General features: G+C 46.0%; 1 protein-coding gene across 5 annotated transcripts in view; it reads left to right on the forward strand.

The window, feature by feature from the left end:
• LOC311045566 (histone-lysine N-methyltransferase 2C-like) overlaps positions 1–19,874 on the forward strand; it is a 91,682-nt gene that overhangs the window by 63,343 nt on the left and 8,465 nt on the right. For 4 of the 5 annotated variants that reach the window (XM_084057486.1, XM_084057488.1, XM_084057490.1 and 1 more), the window contains 19 exons: positions 1,013–1,159; positions 4,307–4,442; positions 4,576–4,799; positions 4,987–5,060; positions 5,535–5,732; positions 5,947–7,911; positions 8,421–8,734; positions 10,119–11,704; positions 12,766–12,877; positions 13,077–13,140; positions 13,247–13,307; positions 13,456–13,688; positions 14,134–15,831; positions 16,099–16,290; positions 17,507–17,671; positions 17,808–17,937; positions 18,228–18,375; positions 18,758–18,942; positions 19,122–19,258. In XM_084057486.1, coding sequence (XP_083913612.1) covers positions 1,013–1,159; positions 4,307–4,442; positions 4,576–4,799; positions 4,987–5,060; positions 5,535–5,732; positions 5,947–7,911; positions 8,421–8,734; positions 10,119–11,704; positions 12,766–12,877; positions 13,077–13,140; positions 13,247–13,307; positions 13,456–13,688; positions 14,134–15,831; positions 16,099–16,290; positions 17,507–17,671; positions 17,808–17,937; positions 18,228–18,375; positions 18,758–18,942; positions 19,122–19,258 — 7,769 coding nt within the window. The remainder of the gene's footprint in view (positions 1–1,012; positions 1,160–4,306; positions 4,443–4,575; positions 4,800–4,986; positions 5,061–5,534; positions 5,733–5,946; positions 7,912–8,420; positions 8,735–10,118; positions 11,705–12,765; positions 12,878–13,076; positions 13,141–13,246; positions 13,308–13,455; positions 13,689–14,133; positions 15,832–16,098; positions 16,291–17,506; positions 17,672–17,807; positions 17,938–18,227; positions 18,376–18,757; positions 18,943–19,121; positions 19,259–19,874) is intronic. The other variant, XM_084057489.1, reaches the window with a different exon arrangement.

The following is a 19,874-nucleotide window of genomic DNA, read 5'->3' on the forward strand; positions in this document are numbered from 1 at the left end:
GCTGTGTCCGAGACTAGGGCAATGTCATGTGCATAGTCGAGGTCGGTGATCGTGATGGAATGTCCTTGCTTAGTCTGCCTCGGGAACAGCATGAACCCCAGTGTCTCCTCCCTGCGACTGATTGCGAGTCTCAGGGCATGGTCCATTGCCACAATAAACAGAAAGTAGGACAACCGCAAGAATCTCAAACCATCATGGGTCTGAAGCTTGGCTCAAGTCTGACCACAGCTTGCCGCTATCATCTGCACCATCTTCTCAGGACCAGAGAATGTTCATGAGTTACCCCTGGTGTATGGTGTCAAGCTTTTGGAAGTCAATGAATGTGATCACCGCAGTATCCTCCTCAGAGCCACTATCTGCCCAACTGTTGCGCGTTCAGGGTGAAAGCCATTCAGTGAGTTTTTCAGCGGAGGGCCTAAGAGTCTAAATCGAAGACGGTTGAGGATCATCCGGTTAGCTGTCTTGGTGACTAGTGAGCTCAAGCACCATCTTGGTGTGGTCACCTGACTTTGGTACCAAAACAATGATCAGAAATGTATAAACATTTTAATGAATCGCAACATGATCACAAAGAATCGTGATCTTATAGAATTGTGGCCCAAGAATTGTGATCACATTTTTATTATTATTTGTTTTCATTCAAATTGAATCATGTGGTCCCTGGTGATTCCCACCCATAGTAAATGTTCAGCGTTTGATTAAAAATTCAAGTCCATAAGGTAAAAAAAAATCAAATCACTTCTACACAGGTAGAAGTTCTGAATTAAGTTCTACATGAAATTCATGACCTCTTGTTTTTTTAACCCTATATGAAATCTAACCATTTCACCATTTTTTTTGTCCTCCACTAATAGCCTGCAATTACAGATAAATCATTTGTGCTTGCCATCTGTATAGTTATTCCCTAGATGTCAGGCAAAGTACTAATCAAATCGGTCTTATAATTCGATATTCTAATTATACATAATAATCAATATCATGTAGTGCTGACTTAATTGATACTCTTTTGCAGAGCTGGAGGGTAAGGATGTAGAAGATCTCTTCACAGCAGTCCTGAGCCCCAGCACCAACCAACCACCACCACAGGTGCCTCATCCCCAGGGCCATGCAGGGCCCCTCCCTGCAACACCAGGCACCAGCATGCCTCACCCTAGCACAGGTAAACTGTCGATCAGTGCCGTGTAGGGCTGCACAATTAATCATATTATCACAAGTTTTAATTATTATATATACCGTATATTATTTTAATATTGATGCTATTGACACTTTGGGTAAATCAGATCAAGCGCTCCCTATTCACAGATTAAAGGTACTGTAAGTCAGTGGTTCTCAAAGTGGTGTCCGGGGACCCCCAGGGGTCCTTGAGGGGGATCCAGGGGGTCCCCAACTAAATGAGCTAATATAAACCAATTATTTGTTTACTAACATTGAGACTGGACGCACAGGTGATTGTTTCACGCAATCAATTCCCAACCTGTTGTTTTGGGGTGCGCTGGTTTCAGCACACCCCAACCGCCTCTTATGTGTTGGCTAGTGAGGCACGTCCTAGCGAGACCTGATAGAATGGGTTTCATTGCGCGCATACTGGTTGCACGCATATCTTGGTTTGTGGCTTTATTTTTTGTGTTGAAATCCCCATAAGGGAATCTTAGATCACGTCATATAAGAACTGTGTTCCAAACATAAACACACCACCCCGGCGATTCTGTCAGGGGGGTGGCTCTGCATCGTTTATGATATTCATTCATATTTTATACAGCCTGTTTCTGGCGAAAATGGAATGAATTCTCCCTTAAAAGTCTTAAGAACTGCACTTCCGGGTCTGAAATCACCGTCCCCTACAGCAGCCACGTTCATGGGAAATGTAGTCTTTGGGGTCCTTTGACTCGTTTCTAGCGTTTATTGTGTTACTCTTCGAGTAAATGTGTACATTTCCACCTTCAGTCGATGCTTCATATCCATATGAGTAAAATCGCCGGGGTGGTGTTTTTAATTTTTCGAACACAGTTCTTATATGACGTGATCTAAGATTCCCCAATGAGGATTTCAACACAAAAAATGAAGCCACAAACCAACGGAACAGCCCCCTCTAGCGGCAGTGACGTCAGGACTTCAGTGCTCTATAGACCAATTATTTGTTTACAAACATTGAGACTGGACGCACAGGTGACTGTTTCATGTAATTAATTCTCAACAGATCCCCAAACCTGCTGTTTTGGGGTGTGCTGGTTTCAGTTCATTCAACCCCCTCTAGTGTGTTGGCTAGTGGGGTGCGCCCTAGCGAGACATATACTTCATTAAGCAACGGTATTGCACGCCGAGAACAGCTGACATACAAGCTCACAACTGCGTCGCAGATGTGACCGCTGTGAGCTTGGAGGTCTGCTATTCTTGGCCGTTCTCTGCGCGTGACACCTTTGTGGGACGGAGCATAAATTAGCCTTGATGGGCTGCAGCTGCGCGAGCAAGAGCAGGTTCTCGTGCCATGATCATAGAGCGCTCCCTCCGTTCTTATGATAGCCACTGGACGTGGGGTTTGGGGAACAACTGCTTTGAATTGTTATTATTGTTTACACACAACAGAAACCAAGGATTATATATTTCAAGAGTGAGAGATCACAGTAAAAATCCTAAGCATTCTTCTTCCATACTGGGAGAAAAACAGCATCTGAAAGTTTGATGGGATGCATTTTTACACGTGAGGCTGTGACCACTTTAACATTGCATCTTATGAGAGGTCAGGGTTTTTTGGTGCCGGCCTGTGCGCGCATACTGGTTCTTATCAGTGTGACGTTGTCTGTTAAGGCGTCTATAGCCTCAGAATTAATTGAACTACTTTAACCCTGTTATATACTCAAAAACTGCTCATCTAAAAGCGTACAGTGGGCTTGTATATCGATGCATATATGGCACAACACGGCACGGAGATTAGCCCCCCCCCACACACACACACACACACACACAGACAGCGCAACGGGGAGGACTTTAAAACAACTGTGGGGGGAAGGGAATCAGAATCGCGCCAGCTTCAAAATAAATTAGTAGCCTATAATAATACTATTACAATTGTTGTGTTAAGTAAATGAAATGACATAGGCAACGCATATTTGCAGAACAGCACATGCAACAGGTTAAAATACTTTACGGATGTGTCTGGCAAGCGCTGAAGGACACAATGCTTGCATCTTACACAAAGTAAAGTTATTTTTATTCGTGCCATAACATATGGCTTGGAAAAGACTGTAGAATGTGTCCTGCTTGCTTCAAAACGTTTTGTTCTTCTTTGCTTAAAGGGCATGACCACTTTTGTAGAGGTTTGGGTTGTTTTCTTACCTTGTTATGATCTAACTAGTCCAACGTATGACTTATTTCGCTCCGCTGTGCAGTTTAATAGCAAATTAATAAAATAGGCTCTCATTGACTTCCATTGTAACTGGAAAGCAGCTCTCAAGGCACACTATTTTCCTTTTGTAATTGTTATATTTCATTAATATGGCTCCTGCAGCTATTAATTATTTACTCACAATTATTCTATTGTTCTATCTATTTTCGATTAATAGAATAATCGAAGAACAGGATTTAAAAAAATTATTATTAGTTAACCCATTTAGACCTGAGGTCTAAACACGCCTTGTAAATCCTGACCTAAGTTTTCTGGAAAAACTTCAAATATGTATTAATAAATTACAAAACATTTATGTTGCTATATACTGTACTTAGCAACAGGAACCCCAAAAGGTGTTCCCGTCTTGAAAGGTATAGTTACAAATAGGGGTTCCCGCCCAAAATGGGTTTAATACCGTGTATTTCATTTCAATGAATTTATGCAAAGAAATTGTAATTGCTGCTTTTTTTATATTCAACTAAATCTATTAGTCTGATTAGGCTTAACTTTTGAAGCCTTCACAGTCCGTTTATGCTACTCTGTATGTGTACACTGTATTCTGTTTGAATTGAAAATTAGGTGTAGATATGATATGTACTCCAGGCTTATTCACGCAATCTCACTGACTAACCGCCCTCCCAGATCCTTAACCTGACCATAACCGCACCAAACCCATAACTAACTAAACCTAACCACCTGTAACATAATGCCTAAAAAATATATTTATAGTTTACCTGAATTTACGTTGGCTCACCTCAGCTCTGGCTATTTGTGCAATGCATCTTGGGTATGATACTGCTGGTTTAGATGTCACTACCAAATCGATATCGCCTGGCACCCAAAACTGTCCAATATATCTGATCCAGTTCTCATGGTCAAAGCATATCATTCAGCTCTCTAAATGCGTTTTCTTTCTTGCAGGGAATCCCATGTTTCCAAGGATGCCTAATGGCATGATGGGACCAAACCAACGTTTCCCTCCGAATCCAGGAGCAGGGCCTTGCATCCCCGAAAATTTCTCCCCCCTCCACCGTATGCCTTTCACTGACAATCCAAGGTAATTCAACTTCTGTGTTCTTGTAAATTATTATATAATAATGTATGCTGCATTTTCCTCATATTTACAGTAGGTTTTGCTGAGCATAGTGATTTCAGCATAACATAAAAGTTGGACTCCTCATCTTTTGCAGGGACAGGAAGTTCAATCAGGCTGTAAGTCCATGGCCCTCTCCCACCCATGGCCCAGGCCCCACCCCTCCTGGTTCTCTGCCTGAGGGGGAGACCGAAGCCATGTCCAATGCCCAGAGGAGTACACTGAAATGGGAAAAGGAGGAAACTCTGGGAGAGCTCGCAACCGTAGCACCAGTCCTGTATACGAACGTCAACTTCCCCAATCTCAAGGAAGAATTTCCAGGTGAGTTAAAAGAAATTACCCAGATAGGCCCCCCTAAAATCTACATTTTCCTTTTTTTCCCCTTTTCTCATATAGATGATTGATTACTTGTTGTGCCTGTGTAACTCATGCTTGAGGATGTCTGAGTATTATTCCAAGCATATCTTCTGTGCTCAGTCATGACAACCCTTCTTTTTTTTATCAACAGACTGGTCTACAAGAGTCAAACAAATTGCAAAACTATGGAGGAAAGCAAGTTCACAAGACAGGGCCCCATATGTGGTAAGATCATTAATATTTCTGAGATTGCTTGTCACTTCTCCAGTCATCTCCAAGTCTGAATTAACTAGAAACATAACAAACCTCAAACTGTGACTGGTGTTTGTGCTGACGCTTTATTATTATGCAAAAGGCAGACTGGCCCCCTTGCCTCTTGCCAATGCAATCTGAAATCCGGCCTTTCACAGATGAACCAATTAACAGAGGAAGCAGCGCTCAGTGTTAGAGCTCACTGCGGTCTCTGTAATTAAGTTCACTAGAAGTAATTTTATCTGGCAGTAGCCATGTTTTAAAGACTTATTCTTGATTAAATATACCCTGCTTTAGTTCTTCCTAAGGTGACTTTGGCCCCAACTGATAATCTCTTTTTTGTGTCTACCTTCCTCTGTTTCTGTGGCGTGCCTGTGTGTGCCTGTGTGTGTGCTTGGGATGCGTTTCTGTATTGCCTTTGTGTGCATCTATGATTTTGTTCTGCAGCAAAAGGCAAGGGATAACCGAGCTGCCCTGCGCATCAACAAAGTCCAGATGTCCAACGAGACGGTCAAGAGGCACCCACCACAGCAGCAGACCCCTGAGGTGTTTGACCCCAACATACCACTAGACACAGAACTGCTCTTTAAGGACCCTTTGAAACCCAAAGAGTCAGAGCATGAACAAGAGTGGAAGTTTAGACAGGTAAGAGAGTATGTAGTGAAGTCAGGGAAATGCAGCGGCAGGTTTGCTAGTGTTAAGACGACAGAAAGGTGCTTCAGAAAGGCCCCCAGAGACAACTGCACCATCCCCTACATAGTCTGTCCAGTTTGTCTGGTTAGGATGTTGGACTGAAAGCATTGTATGCATTCCTTTGAAGTCTAATACCTACCTCCTTTTCATTGTGGTCCTTCACCAGCAAATGAGGCAGAAGAGCAAACAGCAAGCGAAGATTGAAGCCACACAGAAACTGGAGCAAGTAAAGAATGAGCAGCTCCTTGCTCAACAGGCAGGCAGCCTGTCTGATGGAGACGGCAACAACAGTGGGAACCAGAGCCCCGCCTCCCAGCCTAGCAATGGCAGCATGTCCCCCATGCAGCTCAACTCTAAAGAGGGCTTCGGTAGGCCACAGCATCCTGGGAAGCAAGAACACCCCGAGGATGTGTTTTTACGGCCCCCTCCTCCGCCTCCATCAGGACCCTCCTCCCAGCCCCAGTCCCCTCAAGTCTTCTCTCCAGGTTCCTCTGGCTCAAGACCCTCCTCACCATGGGACCCATATGCTAAGATGGTGGGCACACCAAGACCACCTGCTCTAGCGCCGAATGCATGTCGTAGAATATCTATGGAGTCTGGCAAATCTCCCAACTCCATGATGGAGCAACCGGACCGAGGGAGGCCTTCTCCTGCTCATGAGTCCTTTGGCTCACCCACATCCATGAGCAGTGACCCTTATGCCAAGCCCCCTGACACCCCGCGGCCAGCTGGTGAGATAGACCCTTTCTTGAAACCCATGGGTCCCCCCCGGTCCAGTCAAGCTGCCCAGGGGAGACCTCCAATGGGTTCCCCGAATAGAGACCCTTACTCTAGACCTATGATCAGAAACGAGGTCTATCAGCGCATGGCTCAGAACAGAATGATCCTGTCTGACCCTTACTCTCGGCCTTTACTAGCTCCTATCCCTGGTAGCAATGAGTCTGGCTCAGTCCCTCTTTTTAAAACTCCCATGCCCCCTCCCCAGGCTCAGGACCCCTTTAACCGACCAGGGCCGCATGACAGGTTCTCCCAGAGTCAGCAAAATGACCCCTACTCTCAGCCACCTCACACCCCTAGACCATCTGGGAATGACAACTTCACCAGTCCTCCCAGAATGGGCCAGCATCACCCTCAGGGCAACCCATTTGCTCAGCCAGGACCCATGACACAAATGTCCAGAAATCCTTATGCTCACGCACCCTCTACCCCAAGACCTGACCACTATACCTATGACCCCTTCGCCCAACCTTCTGGACCCACCAAGCCTGCCACAGACCCCTATGCCCAACCTCCTGGTACCCCTCGACCCATGAATGAGCCCAGTGGCCAATCGCGGCCATTCTTTGAAACCTATGCCCGACCGCCTGGCACCCCGCGCCCACATGATAACTACGGACAGCCATTGAACACCCCTAGTCCCTCTTCAGACCCTTACTCACAGGCCCCTTCAACTCCTCGCCCCGTTGGGATGAATCAGTTCAGTCATCCGTCCCATGGTGGTCAAAGGATGTCTCCATCCCACTCAGTGGACCCCTACGCCCAGCAACCTAATACTCCACGGCCAGCTGTTGGTGAAAGGTTTTCCAAGTCTCCAGGTAGCCAAAGGGTGCCCATGGACCCATATAGCAATGCTTCCGGGGCACCAAGGCCAGGGAGTGGTGACATGTTTCAGCCAGGGGTTCCCAGACCAATGCTCAATGATCCCTATGCCCAGCCGCCAGGAACCCCCAGGCCTGGTATGGGGCCTGATGGACTCAACAGACAAGGGCCAAGGCCAGGGCCAATGGGGAACCAGGATCCATTCTCTCCACCTCAAGTCAGACTACAAGAGCCCTTCCCTCATACTGGCTCACAAACACCAAAACACCCCAGCATGTCAGAAGATGGATTTACTCAGTCTCCTTCCAGGAGACCCAATCAGACGCCAGTCCATGACCCTTTTGAGCAGGCCCCCATGACACCTCGGCCGCAGGCGGCTGAGAAAATGGAGATGAAGGATCATTCAGGAATGGGTAACGGTGGCAATGCCCTGCAAGACCCTGGCCAGTTGTCAAACAACCCTTCGATGCCTGGCCCATCCTCTGAGGTTCAGAGTGTTCCCTTGGCTGACAGTGAGGAAAGACTCAGACAGGTACATGCACAATGCATTTTGTGTTCAACTTGCTTGTTCAGACTGCTCGCAGCAAGATCACCAATAAATTAATTGATTTTAAGTTTACATACAGTGTAATATATTGAGTCATCATACCGTAGTATTGTTTAGACCAGCAGTCGATTCTCCTGTCAATTTCCCTGTCAGTTAAAGACCTGAGGCCGATTCTAAAGACTCCTTCAAAATCCTGACCTAAGTTTTCTGAAAAACTTCAATTATCAAAAAAATATATGTTGCTATATATTTAGCAACAGCTAATGTTACACAAAGGTGTACCTGGATTGAAAGGTATAACAACGTATAGGTTTTTCAGGTCTAATTGGGTAAAAAACAAAAAAAAAGGTAAAGCATTAATCAAGTTGCAGGAAAAAAGCATTCATTTTAAACAAGGTTTTATTGTAGGGAATAATAATTTATTGTAGTATTTCAACAAGCTTTCAATAAATTGTACACACTTACAAATTGACAACTTGCTTTGTATTTTGTAGCGGCAACGAATTCGAGAGCTGCTCCTGAAGCAGCAGCAACAGAGGAGTGCCATCCGCCAGGAAAGACTCCCCCAGGATCCTGCCAGTGGCATGCCCCCTGGAACACCTCGACCCTGGCCCCAGGAGGGTCCCGGGCAGCAGAGTGAGATGTACAATAGGCCCCCTCCACCCTATCCTGGACAAGGACCCATGAGAGGGCCTATGAGATTCCCTGGGCCTTTCCCTGGTGATCAACGTGGCCCTTTCCCTATTGAGGGGCCTAATGCCAGGGTTCCACATCCTGGAGACCCTGCACTGAGACATCAGGGGCCAAGGTTTGTCATTTTATTCTCATATTGCTCTTATTTTTTATAACACTATTATGAATGAGCTACTATTTTTATAATGGAGAATAGGGCTGGGTAGAAGAATAAACTTTCTAATTAATTGCGATTTCTACTAAAATGTTTTATTTATCAAATACTAAAGATCGATCTTTGTATAATCATGTTTCGTTGTACAAAGGAGGTGTATTTTTTGGCTGTACTGCAGGGGCCAGCCCTATAAACGTGAAAGTCGCCTGTAAGGTGTCTATATTGTTTTCTTTGTGCCTAGTAACATATCAAACAGAAACAACCAAAACAACAATTTATATTGGCGGTACCAAGGGTACTGTCCCCTCAAAGACAGCCGAATTAGAGATGCCACAGAATATGTGGTTGATGCTATGCCCAGGTTCATTTATGTTTCATGTATAATACTACATCATACGAGTACGACGGTGTCACACATCGAAAATAGCAGATCTACAAGCTTACAACGCGTCGCAATGCATGTTGTAGACCCACATGTGTGCAGTTTGATTGCCATCAAACACAGCCCCGTGGTGAAAGCCTCGCCTACTTTCTGTGCAGCCATTGGATAAAAGCCAGATTTTAGCGCTCGGATGACGTCCTCCAGTTGGGGGCTCCTCACTGGCAGCCAGTAGAACACAACATCAGTGACAACACATAGAAATGTGTGTGAGGAAGAATCAATTGGCATAATTACTAAATTGGGAGGAGAAAGGAGTAAAAAGCTAGTTATTTAAAAGCCAGATTTTAGGAAAGCGTCTGTCTGTTTCACTTTTGAAAACTAGAGCCTATCAAAATGTGAGCCATTGTCTCAATATGTGGAACACAGGACAACAGATAAAAAGAACAGTTCCACATGAAGCGGGGCAGCAGACAATTTGTTGTGAGTGCTTAGCGGATAAAAGGTAGGCATATGGAGAGTGGAGATGCAGGGTGTCAGATCCATGGATTATGGATTTAAAATGCACTCATCGCTCATGCTGATTAAAGGAGTAGTTCAACCAAAAAATGACTTTCCTATCATTTACTCACCCCGTGATAGCGTGAATACTTGGCTTATACGTACATCTATTCTTTTTGGCGAGCGACTACAGAGCATAAATTAGGCTTAACTTCATACTCTCTGTGTCGACTGCGTGCCACAAAACCACACCACTCCTTCTCCACTCCTCCAGATGGTCACAAATATCGCAGAAAATAATGGTTTTCAGAACTTTTTTTTTACCATGGATTCTTGGGGGGCGCTTGTCTATTGCAGTGTATACAGTATATTGAATCAATCTTTGTGAATACCCAGCCCTATTTCAGAAAGAATGCAATGATATGTCACAGCATTGTACTTAAAACATTATTAATTCACTTTCAGGTTTGCATTTCCACCTGGTGGTCCAGTACCACATGGTAGCCAGGAATTCTTTGCCCGAGGTCCTCATCCAATGCAAGATGTCCCCCTTCAAATGAGACGGTCTATATCTATGGACATGGCCAGGCCTATGGGAGGCCCCCCCGGCGGGCTGCCCCAGCACTTCCCTCCACGTGGGATCCCCGTGCAGCAGCACAACATCATGGGCCAGCCTTTCATCGAGTTACGACACAGGGCTGCAGAGAACAGGCTTCGCATGCCCTTTGCCCCTGGTGCCATGCAAGGGAACAACATGGACCCCAACATGCTGGCACATAGACCCCCAGGCTTCATGGGTGGACCCGAGTTTAGGTTTCCTTCCAACCAAGGGCCCAGGATGATGGACCCAATGGGCAACCAGACTGGCCAGCTCCATCTGTCGGGCAGCATGGACAATTTAAACCATCAGCCCCAAATACCAGGGAGCAACATGCCTAAGCTGTCTCCGCTGATGAGATCCATGAGTCAGCCAGCTTCAAGTGAGTCCCAGAATATGGCAGCATCAATGATGCTCTCTTCAGGGCAGTCTGAGCCGGTCCCTGTGGGAAGCACTGAGGGCGTGGATGAGAAACTGGACACGGAGGAGTCTGCAGTCAAAGATCTTGAGGACGTGGAAGTGAAAGACTTGGTTGATGCTGACTTGGATAACCTTAATTTGGATGCAGAGGATGGCAAAGACTTAGACCTAGAAACGAACGACCTACACCTTGACGACTTCCTTACATCTGGCAAGTTTGACATCATTGCCTACACAGACCCTGACCTAGATGACATCAAGAAAGACCTGTTCAATGAGGAATTGGATCTGAGTGACCCAATGGATGATAACAATGACACCACAGACTTCCAGAAGGCTCTGTCTGAAAAGAAAAACCCAAACTCCGGAGCAGCTGAGAACTCATCCACTTCAATGTCAGCGATGGCAAAGTCGGAGGCCTCAGATGAGCACTTTTCTGAAGTCAAACAAGAAAATAGCGGGGGTTATGGCTCTGCCCCTATGGTACCCAGGCTGGAGATCAAAATGGAGGTCAAAGATGGTCAGAAAGCTGCAGAGGTGACAGACCAGCAAGCGGCCGGAAGCAACATGACTGCAAACCAGCAGGGAGTGTTACCTGACTCCACCCCGGTCCTCTCTAGTTTACTCATTAAGCAGCAGCCGGAAGACCAGTCATTAAACCCAATGGTTGAATCTGTCAATCAAGGCAACAACCTCATGCCCCAGCAAAACCAGGGCATTGATACTCAGCATTCCTCTGGACTTGCAATGGACCCCGCCGCCACCTCGGGGGAAGCTTCAATGGCCGGGTTTGTGTCGGAACATCAGCTGGGGCTGTCCCCCGGAGTGGACCAGGGCCCTCTGACCCAAGCACAGCAGGCCATGCTGAACTCGGCCATGCAGCAGGGCTCACTGCACCGGCCACTGCTTCTGGAGGAGCAGCCACTCCTCTTACAGGACCTCCTTGACCAGGAGAGGCAGGAGCAGCAGCAGCAGAGACAAATGCAGGCCATGATACGACAGCGCTCCAGTGATTCCTTCTTCCCCAACATCGGTAAATGATATGATGATACTCAAGTACAATGCAATACTGATTCGGATTATTTCAGAAATGTGAATGTATTGACGGGCTGTCAGTTTTCCTCTATAATCCCATTCAAATTTCAATGCTTTGTTATTTTTAATATTCAAATATTTTATATAATTTATAATTATATAAAGTAATAACAATAATAAACACCCACGTGCACACATACAAATGCTATAATAAACAAAATAGTGAAACCAACTATATTATTTAAAGGTTATGGCTTTAATTTAGGTTAATTTTCAGGTTCAAGAGGAGAGTAATATATGTTGGGGCTCACTCTCGTCTGTGACCCATCACCGCTTTATGTCTGTGCGTTCCTGCCTAGTGCCTGTTTTTGCTTCGGTGTTCAACGGCGTCGTGCAGGGAACACAGCTGACCTACAAGCCCACACCGGGTTGCATCAGCGACGCGTTGTGGGCTTGCAGATCGGCTGATCGACAGCTCAACTACATGTTGAAGGCATAGGACGGCTGTGCGACAGAAAGAGGCAGAGAAGAGCTCCTCTACATTACAGACGGACAATGTTACATAAAAACTTTTGCTGTTGTCATAATTATTCAAGTTTCTTGAATGTAACTTTCAAGTGAAGTTTATGGGGGGAAACTTTAAGGGCTGAACCAACGTGGTGTGTCTCAGCGTGACCAGAGTCAGACACACACACACTGACGACGTTCTTAACTTTCTGTGTGCAGTGCATGCACTCAAACGTTATTGTTGATCGTGCGTGACATGATGAAAGCATTTGTTTTCGCATTGGTAGGTCAGGAAAATTAAAACCTTATTTAAAATATATATATATTTTAGCATTTTTAGCATTCAAATGTAATTTAACAAATCACATTCGAATTATATTCGAATCATGAAATTCGTTCTGACAGCCCTAATATATTGGCCTGTCATAATATAGAATATGTTTCTGTTAAAATGTCAGAAGAGTTTGAAACACGGTTGTGCACCACCGAACAATTGGCATGTTATCAGTAAATCTCTCTGAAAAGCCACTATACCTTTTTTGTCGATTGCAGATTTTGATGCCATCACTGACCCGATTATGAAGGCTAAGATGGTAGCACTGAAAGGCATCAATAAAGTAATGGTTCAGAACAACATGGGAATGACACCAATGGTCATGAACAGGTAAAATACATTATTGGTGTTTGGTGTGTTAATGCTATAGCAGAGTATAGACTTGCAGGTTATAGCAGTAATTATGTAATAATTAACAATATCGTCCACTGCATGACCTGGTTTCATTTATAGCATTGTTTGGAAAGTTGAATGAGCTGTACAGTACAAAGAAATGCCCTTTAAAGTGTGCTTTTGTGTCTTTTCACAGGTTTCCTCCTGGTCCTGTAGCACCTCCTGAAACTGCTCCCCTACCCCCACAAGTGGTTGGACAGGTAATTAAAACATTTGTCTACCTGCATGTTATTGCATTCTCATATACACCAATTACAAGAAGAATGAATACAGCATCTAACATCTTGTGTCCACTTTTAAACGCAGGATGGCAAACTGACACAAGTATCAAGGCCCAATCCCCCTAACTTTGGACCAGGTTTTGTCAGTAAGTTCTCCAATTATATGCCTCTCAGTTCTTTTTTTTTCTTCTCCTTTTTTGTTTTTAAGTACCGTCAGGCCTGGTGATGTCTGAGCGTTTTTTTATTTTTTTATACTGTCAAGCTCAATAACAAAGGAGCCTTTGTCTCTTTTAGACAACGCTCAGAGGGCTCAGTATGAGGAGTGGCTCCAGGAAACGCAGCAACTACTTCAGATGCAGCAGAAGTTTCTGGAAGAGAAGATCGGCGCTCACAGGAAATCTAAGAAGGCCCTGTCAGCCAAGCAGAGAACGGCGAAGAAGGCAGGACGGGAGTTCCCAGAGGAGGATGCTGAGCAGCTCAAACATGTCACAGAGCAGCAGGGTGTAGTGCAGAAACAACTGGAGCAGGTAAATGTTCAGCCTGTCAAAACTCAACTCTCTGAAGCTTGGCTGCCCCGAGCTAGGACAAAGTCATCTCACCTTAGCTTTAGCTTCGAACAAAATGGCTTCATTTAATGTGTCTCAGAAGTCATCTTTTATATGTCTCTCCTCTGTGAAGTAGGTGTATTTTCATACAATTTAGGCATTTTGTAGAGTGCGAGATCAGAGTAAGCATGAACCTTGGTAAACAAACAGGGTAAATGGTCACATAAATAGAGTGCAGAGAGAGCAATGTAGTGCTTCAAAGAAATTAGGATACCAGGTAAACATCGAACCTAGCATCGTAATTCTGTTTATTTGATTTAACCCATTAAAGAAAGAAAAAAGTTTGACTATACAGCAGCTCCTAGGCTCTGCAATCAAGTGCGCTGAATTACATCGTAATTATATGTTTTGTCTCTGTGGCGCTCAGATCCGTAAACAGCAGAAGGAGCATGCTGAGCTGATTGAGGAGTACAGAGTCAAACAGCAGCAAAACAACATGCCACCCATGATGCCCGGGATGCCACCTATGCAAGGTCCTGCTGTCATGGTCCCAGGTGGACGACCAATGGTCCAACCCTCTATGAACCCCATGATGCAAATGCAACTTCACCCAGGGCAGACAAATGCCCCTCCGCATATGCCCAATGCACCACCAGGCTGGCACCCCGGAGCTCCCATGCCCATGGCCGGCCCCGGCATGCCCATGCCCGGTCCTGGCATGCCCATGCCCGGTCCTGTCATGCCCATGCCCGGTCCTGTCATGCCACCCATCATGCCACCCCAGGTGCCCTTGGGGAATCCAGGCCAGCCGCATCAGATGCCAATAGGAAACCTACCTCCGCACCCCCAGATGCCAGTGGAACCCCAACCACCACAGGCTCCACCAGGCGGAGGCGGAAAAGCTGCGCAGTCGGGGGGTCTGAAGTTTGACGACAATAACCCATTCAGCGAGGGTTTCCAGGAACGCGAGAGGCGGGAGAGGCTGAGGGAGCAGCAGGAGAGGCAGCGGGTGCAGCTGATGCAAGAGGTGGAGCGACAGAAGGCACTCAAACAGCGCATGGAGATGGAGCAGCAAGGCATGGTGGGGCCGGACGGGAACATCGCGCCACTCGCTCAGATGCCATTTTTTAATGCCGATCTGCCTCAGGACTTCATGCAGCCCCAGCGGCCTCCACCACCACAACAACAACAACTTGGTCCAATGTTTCCCCAGCAGCAGGGCATGGGCTCTCCTCCAGGAACATTCATGCAAGGTGACAGGAGGGCCATGATGGGCAATGGGATGATGCCCCAGGACATGGGGCCTGGTTTTGGGCCTGATAATCTTGCCCTGCAAGCAGCTAACTTTCCACAGGGTCAACCGAGGCCTCGTCGGTTCAGCGGACCAGGTATGATGCCTCAGATGCCAGGTGAAGGTCCTGGATTCGGGGGTGAGACACCTCTGCCCTCCAACTACCCCGGGTCGGGACAATCCCTAATTCAACTCTACTCCAACATAATCCCAGACGAGAAAGGGAAAAAGAAGAGAAATCGCAAAAAGAAGAAAGACGATGACGCAGATTCTGTTAAGACACCCTCTACCCCGCATTCTGATCTCACAGCTCCTCTCACGCCGTGCGTATCGGACACGTCCTCCACACCGACCAGGAACACCCATCTCTTCGGAGACCAGGACCTTTCCAGATCCCCGCACCTGGGCTCTTCAACTCCCAGCCACTCGGAGCTGGAGAGGCAGCTGTCTGGCGGGCTAGGGGCACAGCCGGGTCTCCCTTCAGACGCGGCGAGGGCCCAGGCACTGGAACAAGAGCGGATCCTCAGCAACATCAAGCTGGAGCAGATCGAGGCCAGCGAGTGCCACGGGCCCAGGGATAGCCATGTGAGCTCTGACATTGGCTCTGTGAAAGAAGAGGGCAGCAAAGGGGGCATGTCCCCCTTCCCCACAGGGCAGAGTCCCCCCAACAAGGGTGAGGCCAGCAACGAACTGCTGAAACACCTCCTGAAGAACAAGAGCACGCCTCCACCGGGGCTGCCTCACCAGAGGTCAGACGAGAGCATGCGCTCCGAGGAGGAAGAGGCAACAGACTGCAAGGCCCTTCTGAGGCAGTGCTCCATGGACAGCAATGGGGTGAGTCTGTAGCTCTAGAGATGAAAGTGATCGACAGCATGGGCCAAAGACACACCAAAGTGACTCAAATGGGATGTACATCGCAGGGTTACACTGCTATGAGTCATAGCTGAGTCACTCCAATAGCTTTCAAAATGTGGCTTCTCTGATAATAATGCAATGTTACTGGTCAAAAGCAACTACGTTTTAGGATATGCTCTACTCTTTTGTAACCATTTGCTTGAGCAGACTTAAAATTGGAAGTGACATCTTCCCTCTCACCCACAGGCGTACTCTGATGGCATGGCCGACTTCCCCGGACCTCTGCTCCCTGAACAGGAAAAGAAGAAAGGGAGGAACAAGAGAGCACCCAAAGGTGGGGAAAAGCCAGCCTCCAGGTATAAGAAGAGGAAAAAGGAAGGGGATGAGAAGCAGCTGATGCACTCTGGCACCGATACCATAATGACCCAGATTAAACAGGTAGGTAAAATGTGACGTTATGATCTTATCATCATTGACAGTGGAAGGGAGACACGCCACCCTATAAGTTTTGGCACCTAAAAAAGAAGCTGGGGACATCCTTCATTATAGGAGAGCCTTGCATGAAATCATCACGCCGCCTTCAGTCGATTGCAGTACTAATTAGAGCTGAATTAGAACACTGTTTCCACTGGGCGTGAAGGCACCATTTCATGTATCATAAGCATATTACTGTAATTATGTACTTGAAAATGATATTGCTTGGTGACACTTAAACACCCAGGCATTAGTAGCGGTTATTATTCAGGAGAATGGAAGGAGAATTATGATTATGCTAACCCTCCTCTGGGCTCGTTATTGATTTGATTTAAGCTCCCCCCCCCCCCTTTTTTTTTTTGGAACAGCATCACTTTCCCTCTGAGGTGTACTGTAATAGAATGTACATCACATCTAACAGTTTGATTAAAAAGAAATTTCTTAATTGAATCGTTTTCTGTATGCTATACTACTGGGTTCTCCAGCAGAGGTTCACGTTTTTTTTTTCCCTTTTTTTTCTTTCTTTCTTTTTCTACAATTATTTCGATGGTGTCATACCCAAGATAAGCTTGATATAATGTTTTATGGTGAATTATCACTTAAATGGAAGTATTTGTATAATTCAAGATGGTATTGTTACATCCCATGTACAGGTATACGAGAGTAGCAACAAGACAATTTAAAAGTGTAGCTATAAAGTATCAAGATAATAACTAAATATATACAGTAAGCATAGCAGACGGTGAGATACCTTTTAGTACTTTAGGTCAAGGCTTCTGAAAGTGGGTGCCGTGACCCCCAGGGGTCCTTGAAAGGGGATCTTGGGGGTCCTCAGAAAAATGTGCTAATATTGCATCACAGGCAGTTAACTTGAACCCTATTTTATACTTATAAAAAGCTGATCTACAAGCTTGCAACGTGTCGCGATGTAATGCGTTGTGAGCTTGATTGGCTATTTTTGAACGATTTTTTGTTGAATAATGTTTTACACAAATCTTCTGTTATGGAGGTGCCTGGCACCATTTTTTTCTCCTCACAGGTTGGCATGAAAATGTTTGAGAATCACTGATTTAGACAGTTGAAGCTTGAACATTCCCTAACACTTTAATTGGGCTTTTACTTTGCAGTCTTTCCTCGCTGACACTATCTCTCTCTCTCGCTCTCTTTCTCTACACTACAGCAGCTCTCCCTGCTTCCCTTAATGGAGCCACTCATCGGGGTCAACTTTGCCCATTTCGCTCCCTACGGCAGTGGCCAGCTGAACGGAGAGAACCTTCTGTCTGGGAACTTTGGCAGCGCGTCGCTGGACGGAGTCTCTGACTATTATTCCCAGCTGGCCTACAAGGTGAGTCCCGTTCATACCTTGTTTGGGTTTTGACTCCCAAGGGAAGCAAGAGTAGCAGAGTGAGTGATGCGATGCGATGTGTCAGTATGGCTGCAGCATGGTGTGATGACATCATATTGTGTCTGGCCTCTCACAGCAGAGTAATCTGAGCAACCCGCCCACGCCACCGGCATCTCTCCCTCCCACTCCGCCACCTGTGAACCGACAGAAGATGATCAACGGTTTTGCCACAACAGAAGAGCTGGCAAGCAAAGCCGCTGTCATAGGTGAGCATTCGGAGAGAGAGAGAGAGAGGAGTTAGTGACAGATGAAAAAAAAAAGTTTTGTTTTAAAATTCCCATTTCCCAAATAGTAAACCCCTGACATTTTAACGAGTGAGGTGAAAATCCTGACACTTCGATCCTCAAAAAAATGTCTAGAAGTTTGCAGAGGAGCAGTTGATTTCATAAAGTTGGTACTGTGCCGTTTAAGGCATGTTATAATTCACTGTGCAATGCCATGAGGGGAAAAAAAACAGTAGCTTCTCATGTTTTAATGTGCTCCTCTTCCATACCAGTCTCCAAAGGCCTTGTTCCGAAGCCGCTCCATGTCCCATTCAGAACAGAAGAAGACCTGCTGGCCCGAGCTATCGCCCAGGGACCCAAAACGGTGGACGTTCCAGCCTCGCTCCCCACCCCGCCTCACAACAACCAGGAAGAGCTCAGGTAACGGTGCCAGATGCTGCCAGATGCTAGTGATTTACAACAGTGTTTTTACAGATGGCTGTCACAACGTCGCTCAACCAAATGAACCCTAGCATCCCTATTCTGGGCATGTCATAATAGGCAAACATTCTCTGATAATAGCTGAACATTTGGCAAAAATAGACGGTCTACTGTGCAAATAACGCAAACACGCTATGGCACATTGTGAGCTTGTAAATCGCTATTTTCAAATACAATTTCACAGTCACCACTGAGGGTAAATCAACAAATGGAACTCTCCAACAAATACTGTGTGTGTATATATAGCGATAATGTTGAAAATCATGCATAGGGTCCCTATTACGCTAATCGGATATTGTCTCTCTTGGCTTGGCTTTAACAGTAACAGGGGGCAGGAGCCTTGCAAAGATAGGGAAACGCCAGACAGCTTTGTTCCATCCTCGTCTCCCGAAAGTGTGGTCGGCATGGAGATAAGTCGTTACCCAGACCTGTCACGGGTGAAGGAGGAGCCTCGCTCCCCCTGCCTGTCTCCCATCCTCCCCATGCTCCCTGCACCTGGTGGGAAAGGTAAATACACACTATGCGATCATTGACAATATTCACACAGCAGCCCTTTTTCTATTCCGTCGTACTTGGCCCAGTATGACATGAGATCAAAATGGCCACCATATGAATATGGCCAATTATTAATCCTATTCAGTGCCCTTATTTATTATACTAATACTATACTAATGTCCCTACTGCAGGATCAGAGATCAAGTTGCAGGATGTCAAGACGGAGCCTTCTGGAATGTTCTTCGGCTCTCCCTTCAGTTCTATGTCTAATGATTCCAAACAGGGCCTGGTGTCAGTGGCCATCACTCTGAGACCACAAGCAGCTGAGGTGAGAAAACACAAATTCTTTACACTTTTACAGTAAACCAATGTTGTCAAAATAGTCTGTTGTCATTTTTGTTGTCCTATGCTACAAAAGAAAATGTAATCTAGGGCTGGGCCTGTTATTTCATTTTAGTGTGATTGGCAGTCATCAAAACATCTGTTAATGTTTTTCTAAAATGTATACTTTTTCAAAATAATCTACCGTTCCGATAAATATCTAAGGCATCCTTGATGTCCTGACATCTCTGGGAACCTTGCACGTAGCCACCCTTCATGGCGTTAGCCTACCGGTTAACAACGCTTTGTTATAGGCTACCAGCTAGCCTCACTTGGCTAGCGGGGCTAGGCTTCAGTTATTCCATGTCTGAACTCCTTCAACTACATTTGCCCAACATTTAAGGATATATTTCTGTCATCAAATAACATGTGCGTATGCGTATACTCTGCCTCAATATGTCCACAGAGGCAGCCGACATGAGAATTCCATCCGCTCTCTATGGTCCAGTGGGTGACCAGTTACAACGGCACAACATCATTAAAATAAGCAGCACATGCTGATACTGGGACTGATTTAATTTGACACAAAATTAAAAGCACATTTTACCCACCCCCACAAGACG

This window comes from Gymnoscopelus microlampas (assembly GCF_963454915.1).
Source record: "Gymnoscopelus microlampas genome assembly, chromosome: 5".
Lineage (NCBI taxonomy): Eukaryota > Metazoa > Chordata > Actinopteri > Myctophiformes > Myctophidae > Gymnoscopelus > Gymnoscopelus microlampas.